Genomic DNA, 14175 nt, shown 5'->3' with positions numbered 1-14175 from the left:
CTGTATTACTTCCCACTGAGTGCCCACATTTTTGTGTCAACAAACTTGGCCCCACTTCTGGCACACTCAGCGAGAACAAACACAGAAGTCTCTGTATTTTGCCGGTCACAGATTCTCACCCCTGCACGTTTGGCAACAGTGTGGAACACAAACAAAGGAAAAAGCAGCATTCCACACAAGTGATGCTCATATCTGGTCAGCTGCAAACTATGTTTTCTCTCTAAGCAAGAAGGTATACAGCCAGAGAACAACTGAACCTCTGCTGGCCTTCAGCCTTCAGTTTGTTTTTCAAGGACACATACCTTCAGTGATGAGTGGCTTGTCATAATTCTCATTGACATAACCTTCACTTCAAGCACACTTTCGAGTTATACATTGAGGGGGGAAAAAAGGGAACTTGGCTATTCATATATTTAAAAAAGATGCATTGTGATGTGGTGCAGCAGTGTTGAAACCTTTGGCAGCAGATGTTCTTGGCCACATCTTTAAATAGTCTTGTTTTCTGCCAGTAAGCACTTTCCATTCTTGGCCTTATTCTTCGTTTGTTTGTGCAGCCAAGCTCTCGCCTTAAAAAGCCCATAAAGAGACACCGGTGAAACTCAAGACCTATAACCAGCGAAGTGATAAATGTACAACACATTTCTAGTTACTGGAAACATGTTTATTAGTTGAAATACAAAGAATTTCCAATAGAAAGTACAGTACATTTCTCAGCCATTTACACAGCAGGGGAGAGAATATAATGGAATATACAGTACTACTACTAACACACAAGAACTTACTGTGACCTAAATGTTATCAACATTAAAAAAAGGTTACTTAAGTTGTAAACTAATCAAGTTAAAAGTATACAAAGGTCTTTTGAAGACAATGACTGACAATTGCTTACTGTATGTGGCCAGTTTGGCACACACCACCGACATATCCATCTCCAGTTGAGGGGTATTCCCCAAGTTGATCATTTTTTCTTTATAAAAAAGCTTTATGAGAAAAGGTTCAAAGTAAACTTTAATGGATTATCCTCCTGATTGTTTCATAACTGCAAAACATTAGGCTACTCTATACTTCTTGCTTTCCTAAACAGTGGAGCAAATACTCCATCACAATGTATTTTCAAAAAAATGACGGACAGCATAGATTTAATACCTTAAAGGATCCAAACAAATAGTCTTTGTGCAATTAATGCTCAAAAGTCGTGTCAAAATGGGATACTTTTGAGATGGACAGAGATTTAGTGAACATGATTTCTCATCGCTCAACACATTTTCTTGTTGCTTTAATAAGTGCACACATGCAGCTGAGTCGCTGGCTGTCCAATCAGCAGGGCTCGCTGCAGGCGTGGCCGCAGGTTGTCCTGCAGCATTTCTGCTCTCCTGGACACTGACCATCATGGTAGCAGTACTCAGCACACATGGGAGTTCCTTGGGGCTGAGCGCATCGACCTCGCTTCACTGTCACACCAGAAACAAGAACACACTCTGTTACAACGTGTTCAGGATCATAAAGAAGATATCACAAACACCGCAGGAGGAGTATAATGTTTATATCTAACCTGTGTATGGTGCAATGCACTCATGTCCACATCCATTGTGGCAGCATTTCTCATCATTGGGGCAGTCACTGTCATTAGAGCAAAACTCCGCACACAGCCCTGAGCCCCAACGCCTGCGAGGACACACTCCTGGCTTGGCTGAAGGGAAAGAGAAATCAGTTTATCACTGTAACAGAGAGTCTGGAAAAAGTCTGGTGTTTAAGTAGAAGAGACTGTCCATGCTTGATTCATGCTTTCAGTCACTGAGAGGAATTAACAAAAGATTTAACAGCTGTCAACTTGAAAAAAAGATCAACATTGGGGCTCATACTGAAAGCAGGAGGGACACAGACAGCTCCACAGTCAAAGACACAGCATTTGTGGTCTGCAGGACAGTCTTCATCACACGTACACCCCTTATGTGATGGGACAACGTTAAGGCGTCGTGGGCAGTGGCCTGGTTTGGGGAGAGTCACTGAGAGAAAGAAGCAATGAAGCAGAAAAAGAAAACATCAGCTTAGTAACTGTGATATAGTCAACTAAGGTGTCTGGTTGTCAAACAACTTTGTGTTGTGGAATGAAGAAGACAAACATGCATTTTTCAGAAGGAATCTGTGGATTGGTAGAGTATAAAAAACACACACAAATGACCATCTCAGTCAAAACAAACTTACCTGTTAAATTTCCATCAGATTCTGCAGCAAAAACTGAGTTAAAGTGCAGAAATGCACCAAGAGCTAAAATCAATGCACAAACTGCAGACCAGTGTTTCTCCATGTTAACTTCTTGCACGCAAGAATGTACTCCTGTTTGGACAAATATCCCAGTATACAACCTGCAGGCTTGGCAGCCCAGTCACAGCATGCTGGGTCCTTGTGCCTGTAGAGTTCATTCCCGTCTCTGTACTTCATCACTGCTGAGGTTTTTGATGAGATTTGACAGCAACAGATGTTTCTAACAGAGTTTATTTAGGACTCAAGGAGGGAGGATTACTTTTTATAGGAAATTCTGTTTATCATTATAGTTTTATTTTGAAAGTTTCCAAATAGTGGTATTTTAGTTTTAATGAAATTTGAATGTTGAAAAAAGGTTTTCATTTTCCATGATGGCTTATATGCCACACACACACACACACACACACACACACACACACACACACACACACACACACACACACAAAAGGCTAGTGGACATAATTTAGGGATAATAAGGGTGACAGTTATTGTTTTCTTGATTAGGTCGTGCTAGATGATAATTATGTCAGTTTCTTTTAAGATTATAATTGTCTGTTGTTGCATTTAACTTGGTTGCATTCACTGCCCATTTTAAACCACATGACCCTTTAATTTAATCCATGATTTCAGGCTTGAGTATACAGTTTGTAACAATTTGACAAATGATTTTCCTCTAAGAGTGGTTTACATTGTATTTCGTCTTTTCAAACAATCCTCCACAGCACGGAGCGTTCTCAGTCTCACCCTGTATTGCCATCTTCTGGTATAATAAGGAGCTACATGTAAACTGTGGAGGTGGTTTAGTTCTTACCAAGACAACACAGCTGTTTTCATAACATTCATATTGAGTATATGTCTTAATGAGCCATGTCTTCCAAACTGAGACAGATGGAGAACAACATGTTCAACTGTGGTGTTTATTTGCACACTGCTCGTCCAGATACTTTCACTGCAATTGTAACAATGACTTCCTACAACAACACTTGATGTTTTATGATTACTATCAAGGACAAGCAACTCAAAAGGTGCTTTTAAAGCATTCCTCATGCTTGTTAAGACAGTTTTTGAATGAAATGAGATTTGTGGACTCTCACCATTTGTGTAAATGTATAATTAGTTGTTTACACCATTTCTTATAAATCTGCTGTGAAGTAGTGCTATTGTTCTTGAGTTTAACAATGATTGAGCCTGTTTCTGCTTTCATCTTAAAACCCACTTTTACAGAAGAAGAAGAAGAGAAGAAGTACTTTATTTTACAGAAGGGCCTTTCTCAAGTAATATACTTTCTTTTATCATATTCAAATTTCTGTATTTATGTATGTTTTCATTTCTTTTATTGAAAGTTTTATGAGCGTGAAGAACAACGCTGGGTCCGTAAGCCATGATAATAAGGATAGGGACAAATGAATGAGATGGTGTGTTCAATTACTTTTTTTTCTCTGACAGCGTGCAGCTTTGCTTGTATTAGATTTCAGATGAGTCTGGCTGAGCTCCATCTCATGAAGCATAAAAGTCATCCAGGTCATAATATATCCAGAAAGACTTGCTTTAGATTTTTGATGCCATTTCTAAACATCTTCAAGAATCTGAAGCAAGTTCAGTTTCCCTTGACTTGGCCCTTTCTGGATAAAAGAGAAGCTAATTATGTGATTGTACGATTTGTTTTGAATTCAGCTATAAAAAGATTTTTATTTTTTTAGTTTTCATGTGGTCTTTCCTTTCAAGCCAGCTGTAACCAGGTACTTCTATCATAATTTCCTCATATGTTGGTATGAAACGATCTAAATAATCTGTATAAGCTGCAGTACCATTCATAGCCTCTGGGTGGGTGTCTCCACTTGAAGATCAAAGCAGCCTAGACCTGTTTCCTTTTTTTTTTTTTAAATCTTCCACCAATCTTTACATTATATCTCACACCAGAGAAGTTTTATAATGAAGCATGATTACACCTGAACCAATATCACTTCCTAACAATAGACACAATTCACTATTCAATGTGATTATATGTTTGTTTGGGTCAAAATGATAAAAATTTCATAATAACACTTGACCAAATGTGGTCTTTTTGTGAAATACATCTTTGTGGCATCTCTCAGATGTTGCAACGTGGTGTAACTATGGAAATGTATTCTGTCTGGCTTTGATTTGATTGACAGGTATCCCTAAACCCTCAAACATGGAGAATCCAGAGGGTTATTATACAGGGTGCAGTGAGCAGTGAGGAGTAATTTTACCCCCAGGAGTAGAAAGGTCATGTAATTTACATGTCCAACTGCATTGCTTATAGAAAAGCTCAGTAGCCAATGGGATCTTAGCTCTGAGCTTTTTAAGATCTGAGATCTGTTGTTATTCTCATTTACTCTATCTGACATATATGACACTTGCAACGGTGTCTTCTGCATGTGTTTACATGTCCATGTAAACAAGGTTATTGTATTTTTATGATTTTGAGCTTTTTATTTATATTTTATATTGTATTCTCACCACACCAAAGCTCAGAAACACCTCATTTGTGCTCCCTCCCTTCCCTTTCCATTTCCCCAATGTTTTTTGTTTTTTTTCCCCCCTCTTGTCCTTGGGAATTCAATCATGGAAAAGTGTAGCTGGAAACCTTTCCTCTATGTATTCATGTAACAAGGCTTGGCTAGTGGGTGTTATTGTATGTCCTTGAAATGATGTAGATGCCATCAGTTTCACTGCCGGCTGTGAATGTTGAACATGTGAACGAGGTAGAAAAAGGATGGTTCAGTATGACTCTAAGTGGAAGTTAGAGCAGGTGACAACTGGATTTGTGCGAAATGGTGATTGAGTTTAAAATTAAGTGATCAGGCTCTTTTGTGGCAGATGGAAGATGGAGATGAACAATAGCAGTAATATGCTTGCATAATATAACCATGAAAATGTAAAATATGGCTGACTTAAAGCAAAAGGAAGATGTGTCAGCAGAAATTAGCATTTGGGCTTTTAAATGTCCAAGTTGACTGCAGTTTTTTAGCATGACTGCCTCTTAAAAAAGCTGTATCTATCTCTTGATTGACACATTAAAGATCTAGCAGCAAATGATAAAGGAAAATATTTTTGAGGAAATAAATAATATGAGAAAAGGGCTACACTGATCATGTATTTTAGATTAGATTTTATATTAAATCAAGATAAGTCAGGTAAAACATAAGTTTTTCATAAGCAAGCAAGCAAAGTTTATTAATATGGCACCTTTCACAGACAGCAGTCACAAAGTGATTTGCAAAAAAATAAAATCAAATACAATCAAATCAAAATAAATAAAAACAAAGACACCAGATAAAATATACAAGGAGAACAGACATAAGAGACAAATGAAAAAATAAAATACCACATGCTACCCAAATGCCTGTCTGAACAGATGGGTCTTTAGCTGCTTTTAGTTAATGTAGTGTTTTGAAACCAAACACCGATTCTAGTTTGTATATTATTCTTGTGCAGTGTGAACAGAAATCTTTTGGGCCAAAGTCATATGACAAACATGATAAATGGGCATAATTCCCCACCTCGTGCTCATATTGTTTCCAGACTGACCCAAAACAAGTCTGAATGCCACCCTTTGACCTCAGCGCCCCTCCCCCCTGGGCTCCCATAGTCAATCATGTATTACATTGCGCATTAACCTGCCATTGACCTCTGTATGCTAAACCCAATTGCCATATTATCTCCACCGTAATGTTCCACTCTTAGTTATCTTCCCAGGTCTGAATCAGATTCTGTGTTCCACTTTTACCCTCAGGCATCAAAAAATGTCTCAAATGACTGCTGCAGGGGGATGTGGGGGTTGTCTCATCTAAATCACAAAAAAAAAAATGGGATCTGAGGTAGAAGCTGCATTAGTAAAGAGGAAAGAACACATTTTATTCTGCTGCTGGTAAGAAAAGTTTTAAGCTGGGGGAAAGAGAGAGGTTATATTTTTCAATTAGAAACAGTATCTTTTTATTTAGCTCTTTAGAAAAGTCCCTTCTGACACCTGACACTTTTAATGTCTCCAATTATCACTTACTGGCTTCAGCAATTATTACTTTTGTTATTATGACCATTACGCTTGACCGATGCGCTCACAAATGTGTCTACTTATCCGGATAATACAGAGAATAATGATAATCCTGTGATAATGTTTTGAAGTCAAAATAATGCTAATGCCTCTAATGATGAAGCATGCTCAGAAATCCCTCCCCGTCATCCCATTGTCTCCCGTGGCGGAGAAAGCTGGCCCTGCAGCCCCATGGGAAATCTGTAATGTATTCAGCCAGGCCTTGGGAGTAAAATGAAAACAAATGTGGTGTAATAAAGGAGAGAAGATGAAGCGATTCTGTGATGATGCTCTCCACCAGCCTTATAAATCAAAATAAAAGTGGAGCAGGTCATATGTGCCCCCACCCTTGCTGGATACACACACATGTATACATATATATATATATATATATATATATACATGTGTGTGTATGTGTGTACACATACATATGAATACAAAATATAGGGGTTTGTGAAAAGAGGAATACAGGGGAAGGAACAAGAAGAAAACCTGTATATTATCTATCGGAAGCAAACATAATGTGTTTTATCCTCTCAAATGAAAGATTGCTTCATGTTGCTGTGAGTTGTTTACATTTTTGTACATTTGAATGCACATGAGTCATTTCTTTATGTTGCTGAAATGTGTTTATTCTCCATACATGTGCAGTCAGATTTAGCCCAGTTATGATACATTTCTTAATGACATCTTGGGTTTAAACATCTTGGGTATTCTGACTCTCAGAAATGTCTAAATGTTTTTAGCATGCAGCTCCAAAAACAGCTGCATGTCATTTTTTGCCTTGTAACCTCTTAAAATTAAGCACTTTCTTCTTGTGATTTATCATGTTATACAATTTTTTACAGTATAAAGGTTATTTTTTTTATGCTTTGTTATCCTGTTAATGGGCCCATGACCCCTCAGATTTAACTTGCGACCCCTTTGGCGGTCTCGCCCCCTAGGTTGGGAACCACTGCTGTAATTACAGTAAACAACACTGAAGCAGATGGCAGTGGTAGTACTGGTATCCACCTGTGGGGGCTGCTGTGGTGTTAATGTACAAGCTGTATGAAACCGACGGGCCCAAACAAGAGAGAGACTGGAGGCTTGATTATGGTACAGTCACTGGTGGCAGCGCTCATTATACAGGAAATGGAAAAAAATTAAAATGAAAAAAAAAAAAAAATCTTACTAACAGCTGGTTATCTTGGCCCAGATTTTAAGCAGGCAATTGAAGACTCAACAACAGGAGAATTAGGGTTGATTTGAAAATTGTCACCTTCATGCATACATGGCTCTGTGTGTCAGGTTTTAGGGTCAATAACAAGAGATTTCTTTAGGGTCCTTCTGCATTGTGAAATATACTAGAAGCCCCTTCGGTCTCTTTCAAACCCACAAACTTTGAAGATGGATTTGAGACTTTCTCTGACAAGGTGGCTGCTTATTACACAGATAAAGAATTGTAAACAGAGTACAATAAATAATTGATGCCTAATAAGTTGAGGGAGTGCGTACCAGGGTTCCTTTCTTTTATTATTTTCGGGCCAAGAATAGAGAAAGCATCCTGAGTTGTTTATTTCCTCCCTCCTTTCTTTCTTTTCATGTCCTTCTCATTTTACGAGCCATGAGTCAACACAGCACACGTAAATGATATTTTGACACAGAGAGCCATGAATAATGCATTTGAATTTACTTTTATGCCAGAGTTAGACCCCTCTCAGCACCCTTTCTCTCCCTCCCACTTCTCCTTTTTCTCCTCTTGGCTCCCCCCCTCCCCCTTTTCCCCCCTCACCCCTCCTCTTTTTCCTCTTCCTCTCTTCACGATTCATCCTCATCCTCATCAGAGCTCAACCTCATTTCTCCTCTCCGTGCCCCTCCCTCCTTCTCTCTCCTCTTCTTCTTCCTCCTCTCTCCTCCTCCTACACCTCCATCAGACAGCAGAGGAGAGGAAACCGTACGGGGGATCAGACTCCAGCTTTCCGTCCTGAAGCTCTACTGTATCAGTATTTCTTATCCAGGTCCTGTTCAGGTGGCTGCTCGCTGACACATTTTTATAATCATGAGATCAGGAATTGGTACAGACACAGGCGAGATATTTTTTTGCAAAAGTTAGTGGGTACAAAGATGGACTCAGTGCCTTACTTATTGATTTACTACAGACCAGTGATCTGAAATAAGGTAAATAAAGTAAAAGTTAGAAAATGTCAAGGAAGACTGGTTCAACTTCAGCTTGAAGGACATTTCTTAAATTCTAAAAAGTGATGATATTGAGTGAGACATTTAATTTCTAGTCTAGTCAAGCATTTCAAAGCGGGGAAGCCTTCCTCATATATCGCTTCACACTACCTAATGCAGGCATCTGAGGTCAGGGAGGCCCTGATGAAGCCAACGGCACACATTGATTCAGTGTCTAAATTAATCATCCATAACTTGATCTGTTCCGATAAAGTCATCAGCAGCCAGCATACTGCATCATCAGTAGCAATCATTCTTCCCTGCCACGGTGCTGATGTTTAGCCTGAGGCGCATAAACTGCCAGAAACAGCCGTGTTTTAAAATAAATTAAAAACATTTATTCTGCTGCTAAATAGCTCGCTTGTAGATTTAAAAAAAAAAATAAACAAAGAGAGTGAGGATGGAGGATGGAGGAAGTCATGCTGAAGTTCAGGGTGCTCTGACCACGACATCATCATCATCATCTCCATCATCATCCGCCAGCACATCATCGTCATCTTTAAGCCAAGGTCCATGTTACCTTCCTTTGTTGCTTATTTTTGCAGAAAATCTTTAGAGAAATGAGATTCAGCTTTATTTCATAATTCTTTTTCTGTTTTGGAATTTCTGCAGCTAAATATGTTGTTATCATACCGATGTCTGTACTGAGCTCTCATCATCTATCATGGTATTTAGTCCTTGTAGTGTTTAGATCTGTGAATTGGGTTGAGTTGTGTCATTTGCTGTGCTGCCATTTTGTCCAGGACTCTTGCAAAAACACATACCCTTATCTCAAGAGACTATCCTGCAGGTTAAATTAAAATATGTTAAAAATGAAAGTCCCCAGGAAATGAGGACCAGCTTAATTTGATTATTTACTCATTTTGTGGGAGTTCCTAAAGCTTTTTTTATGCAATGTTTTTTTTTTTTCATTAAACTGTTCTCTCATTTTGGGCGGGACTCTTTCAAAAAAAAACTCAGAGACTATCCAGATAAGATAAAGGTTAGATTTAAACATCAACACTTACCACAAAAAAAGATAAAACCTTATCATACAGCAGCGTGTGGCCAAATATATATCACTGAGGAAGTCTTTGACATTAAAAAGTTTGGGAACCCCCTGATCCAGACCATAATCCAGATTGCGATACGAGTCGCTTGCTGCGGCCTGTAATCTACTTACCTTATACTTTTGAGTAATACAGTCTTCATCCCTTTGGTGTGAAATCTCTCTGCTGAGACGTAGCACTGAAGGAAGCAGGGATGAATAATCTGCATCATCCTCATCGTCCACAGAGTGGTTCTTCATTCATAATTTACCACCACACCCCCCACCCCCCATTACATCTGATGAAAGCCACTGACCTGAAAGTACAGAGGGAATGAGCTCCTTCAAGTATGGACTTAACATTGTGTACAGTACGTCCGTCCTGTACACGTTGCCAGCAAACATCAATAAATGAGTCCAATGCCAACATTAAGATCGTATGTCGTCTGTTCTTGTGAGAATACAACACTGACCAGGTCTCCCCACTGATAAATTATATTTGAATGTTGTAACATCAGATACTGTTAATGCACATTTATAGCTCAAATTAAAGGGATACATAGAGTGTAATTGGATGTTTCACAGTAAGATATGCAATTATTAAACTCCGGGATGTGATCAAATGTTTTAATAATCCAGTAAATTTAGACTAAAGACCACATGTGGTGCTGTTCTATAAATGAGAGGACATCAAAGAGCGCTTTCCATTCAAAGGGTGTTTTTTGCATCATCATAAATCATATGCAGCACAGTATGTATGTGTCCATGCACTATTGGAAAGTCAAATGAATTAAATGCATTTCTCAGAGGCTCTTTTCCCCCCCTGCTATGACCCAGAAACTGCATTTTCCCAGTGGTATTTGAAAAGTGCAAAGATACACAATATGCAGTTACATTTGTTTAAATTGTGATGTGCGTGTGTGTGTGTGTGTGTGTGGGTGTGTGTGTGTGTGTGTGTGTGTGCGCGCGTGAGCAACTGCAGCCCACATTAATGGTACATTTTCTTATGGCTGTACCTTTTCCTGAGCCCAAACCTTTAGCATAATCATCCTTTTGTTGTGCTGTATGACTGGATTGCGAAAAATAATTGAAAAGTCTTAGCCCACAATAACAAGTAAACAGTAAATAAGTGCATCATCTGTTTCCCCTGCACTGAAAACACAAGAAAAAGCTCAGTTTGAATGGTGTTAATTATTTCATAAACTTTAAAGAAGATTTTTTGGGGGGTGGGGCTGCTAACATATTGTTATATAACCAGTTTCTCGGCCAAAACAAGTTCAGTGCTCCCCCTTTTCTTTCTTGTAAAACATGACCAGTTTTCACATTAAATATATAGGCTGTTTAATCGCAGCTAAATGCATTAGTCACTGTGTTGGCCCGAGGCAAGGACTGTGTTCACAGCGCATCATTTGCTGTGATATCTAAAGCTACCATATCCCTTTAAGCTAGTTTCACTGAGTGTGTTTCTTGTTGCAGTTAAGTGCATATTTAACAGACTTTCTAGTTTCTCCTAGTTATTCATATCAAGCTTTTCAGAGATAAGCCAGTCTCAGAGCACAGTTTAAAGAACCCACCCCCCCACACCCAAAAAAAGTGTTAAAAAGTGGAACAAAAAAAGAGGAAGCTCCAACCCTTTCTACACTGTGCCCATCCAGTATCAGCATGAAAATCAGGGTATACTGAAAACTTCAGTGTGACTTCAACGTGCCACATGAGTCATCTGAGATTATGAGTCATATTCTACCTCAATACAACAAGAGCCCCAGCTTTAGCGCACACCTACAGACAGGGAAACTTTTCACAGAGTGAAGTTACCACCTCAGCATGCCTGCTGTCAACGACACTAAAACTGGGACAGTTGCTGTTTTGTGGAGCAGACCAAATGTTCAACAGCTGTGATTAGCTCAAGTTTAAACTGACTTTAGAGGGTAAACAATCTCTGCCGTGCTGAGGAAACAGTAAATGCCTTTGACCTTTCAAACTTTCAAAGCATTGCTTTTAGATCTTGTGTAATTTTTTAAAGCTGCTATAGGTCTGGCCTCAAGATATATTAGCACTGTGGGGGAGGTGCTGCTCCTATAAAAAAATGCTATATCTATTGCTCTACATAGATAGATAGATAGATAGATAGATAGATAGGTAAACAGCTGAGCATCTTGGGAATGTTAGGAAATGACAAACCATTATCCTTGTTAAGGAAGTAAAAAACATAATTATGAGGCTTTGTCCAGTTGAATTTTCTGCCATTTAAAATAGTGCTGTCACAAAACTGCTGAAAAGCTTCATGACTGCAATGTTCTAGCTAGCTAAAATTAGCGCATGTCAGCATTTTGTCTCAGTTTACATTAACATTAAAACAACACTGAGTCTAAGTCTAACCTAGTGCTTTGTGTTTTCCACAAAGAGCCACACCAACCTTTTTGTTTTCTAAGACATTTCTAGAATCTAATCTAACCTGTAATCTTTTTTCAGGTCCAATGACACAGACAAACCAGCGATGGATGATGAGCATAACAAAATAGGTGCTGTGTGAAGGAACGTCCTTTGTGCTCGGGCTTGCTGTAGTCTTCTCCTCCTACTACAATTTTAACTTTCAGTATCAACATCATACAGTGTGCACATTGGAATTCATTCAGCTGTTGGAGCTTTTTCACACATACTATAGCACACAGCTTGACTTGATTGACTTTTCTTCACACATCACCATTGTCCAATAACCTAGTGATAACCACTGGTGCCTCTGACACAAGAACAGCAACGACAAACAGTACTGCTGCCTCTACTAATACTGTTATGACTAATACCTTCTTTTCCATCACATTCCTCTTTTTAGCTTAATCATTGGTGTCAATGGATACATAACTACTTAGTGAAATGTGAGAATCATATGGTTCAATATTTTGCTCCACGACTCTGTACTGAACAGGCTCTTGCTTGATACGTCACATTCATATATTGATGTCACCTGTTTTTCAACCTTGTTTTTCAGAAACCTGCATTGACATTAATCCTGATGGCAGCATAAAAACAAACCATGAGAAGGTGCAAAGCAGGAAGAGTGGGATGATGGTCAAAAATAAGGCAACATCTGCACACTCATCAAGAAGCTCGGTGACTTCAAGTACGCACACACACACACACAAACACACACAACCACCCACTATCTCACGCAGCCACTCATTCAAACATGCATTTACTTATTTACTCACTTACTCAGTGAATAAAACCTAAGTGCCTTTTCTCATTCAAACTGTTGGAGCTCAAGTTTTATGTTGTTCAGAAAAACAGTTGCATAATTGTTTTGTGTTCACTTGACTGTAATACATGCATGCAAACTAGACTGCTGCTGTTCTGCAGCAGGTTAATTAAAACAGTTGGTTTGATGTTCCTTTCTCACAAAAATGAAATTGTCACAGTGAGTTACCAGTGAGTCATTTAAATTAAAAATTGTCAATTTTTTACGAAAGAAAGCCACAAAGAAAAGTAAACAGGCAGGGAGTTAAAGTTTATTCAGATGTAGTTTTGCTTGTGTTGTTCTGGTAACATGAGTTTTATTTTAATATTTTAATTTATTTTGATAAATATTTGAAAAGGGACAACATAATGAATATTGTCATTTAATGAATATTGTCAATCATATTGTCATTGTCATTTTTTCATTGTTATTATCAACATCATCATCATCATCATCATCATCATCATTAGTAGTAATAGTACGATTACAGTAACATTTTTTAATTATCATTAAATACAGGATACATACTGTAGATTCAAATACAGTTTACTTACTGTGAATATACAACAATTCATTGGGAAAACTGTGACCAGTATTGTGTTATAAATTTACAAGAATACAGTAATGAACTCCACATTTATATCTAGTAATACACTGTAATTCTAAAATACAGTAAGAAACTGTAGAAAGACTTTGCAGGCGAAACTGCTGCCAATTAATTACTGCAAATTTACAGTGAAAAGTTTTAAGAAAAGTTTTTGATAGATAGATAGATACATACATACATACATACATACATGGAGTCTGAATAGCCTTAATGGAATTGATCTTATAAACAGCATATGAATTAAAAATTCAAATTGTTGCATGCACAATCACAAATGCAACGACACTCAGATGTAAACACGCACTAACATAGACTCTGGACTCAGGCTTAATCAAGTAAACTTCATCTGAAGTTGCAACCTCTCTTTGAAATGGATGCATCTGTGCCATTATAGGGAAATAATTGTGGCCACTTTCATCCCCCGCGCAATTAGTCTCTCTTCTGTGAAGTCGTCAGTCAGATAAAGGACAAGAGCAGACAGAACCTTTGTCACTTTAATCATTCCTCTGTTTTTTTTCCACACTGGAATGAAATGAGTTACCCACAGTTGAATGTCAACAACTCAACGTGTCCTTCAGGCCTATTTCACATCATTAGTGCTCTTCTTTGAGGTGATACTGTGACACTACCAACCTGTGCTGCATGTTTAGGCGCATTACAAGCAGTACACACTACTGTTATGTTACTTCCAACACAGATCCTGCTTAAGATGATGATTATATTTTTATATTTCAGCAAAAAAATAAATAAAAATATGACGATCATTA

General features: G+C 38.3%; 1 protein-coding gene across 2 annotated transcripts; it reads right to left on the bottom strand.

Moving 5' to 3' along the window:
- Positions 1-639: 639 nt before the first annotated feature.
- Positions 640-2363, bottom strand: wfdc2 (WAP four-disulfide core domain 2). 2 transcript variants are annotated; one of them, XM_067591890.1, is made up of 4 exons: positions 2206-2363; positions 1863-2006; positions 1553-1690; positions 640-1451 (listed from the first exon to the last, which is right to left on the bottom strand). In XM_067591890.1, the coding sequence occupies exons 1-4, from the start codon at positions 2306-2308 to the stop codon at positions 1318-1320; spliced, it is 519 nt and encodes a 172-aa protein (XP_067447991.1). In that variant the 5' UTR covers positions 2309-2363; the 3' UTR covers positions 640-1317. The 2 variants fall into 2 exon arrangements, with proteins under 2 accessions (XP_067447991.1, XP_067447992.1); XM_067591891.1 differs by lacking the exon at positions 1863-2006 and having other exon boundaries at positions 2206-2353.
- Positions 2364-14175: the final 11812 nt, after the last annotated feature.

The sequence above is a fragment of the Thunnus thynnus genome, chromosome 6 (genome assembly GCF_963924715.1).
Source record: "Thunnus thynnus chromosome 6, fThuThy2.1, whole genome shotgun sequence".
Taxonomy (NCBI): domain Eukaryota; kingdom Metazoa; phylum Chordata; class Actinopteri; order Scombriformes; family Scombridae; genus Thunnus; species Thunnus thynnus.
The sequence above is the reverse complement of the archived record's forward strand: the minus strand, read 5'-3'. Positions and strand labels throughout refer to the sequence as shown.

Excerpts from the sequence above, each read along its gene's own strand:
- wfdc2 (XM_067591890.1), bottom strand. The coding sequence starts at position 2,308 with ATGGAGAAACACTGGTCTGCAGTTTGTGCATTGATTTTAGCTCTTGGT. Across the intron at positions 1,691-1,862 it reads CTGTGTCCCTCCTGCTTTCA|CCAAGCCAGGAGTGTGTCCT; the intron begins GTATGAGCCCCA and ends CTTTCCCTTCAG. Across the intron at positions 1,452-1,552 it reads GTGCATTGCACCATACACAG|TGAAGCGAGGTCGATGCGCT; the intron begins GTTAGATATAAA and ends CTGGTGTGACAG.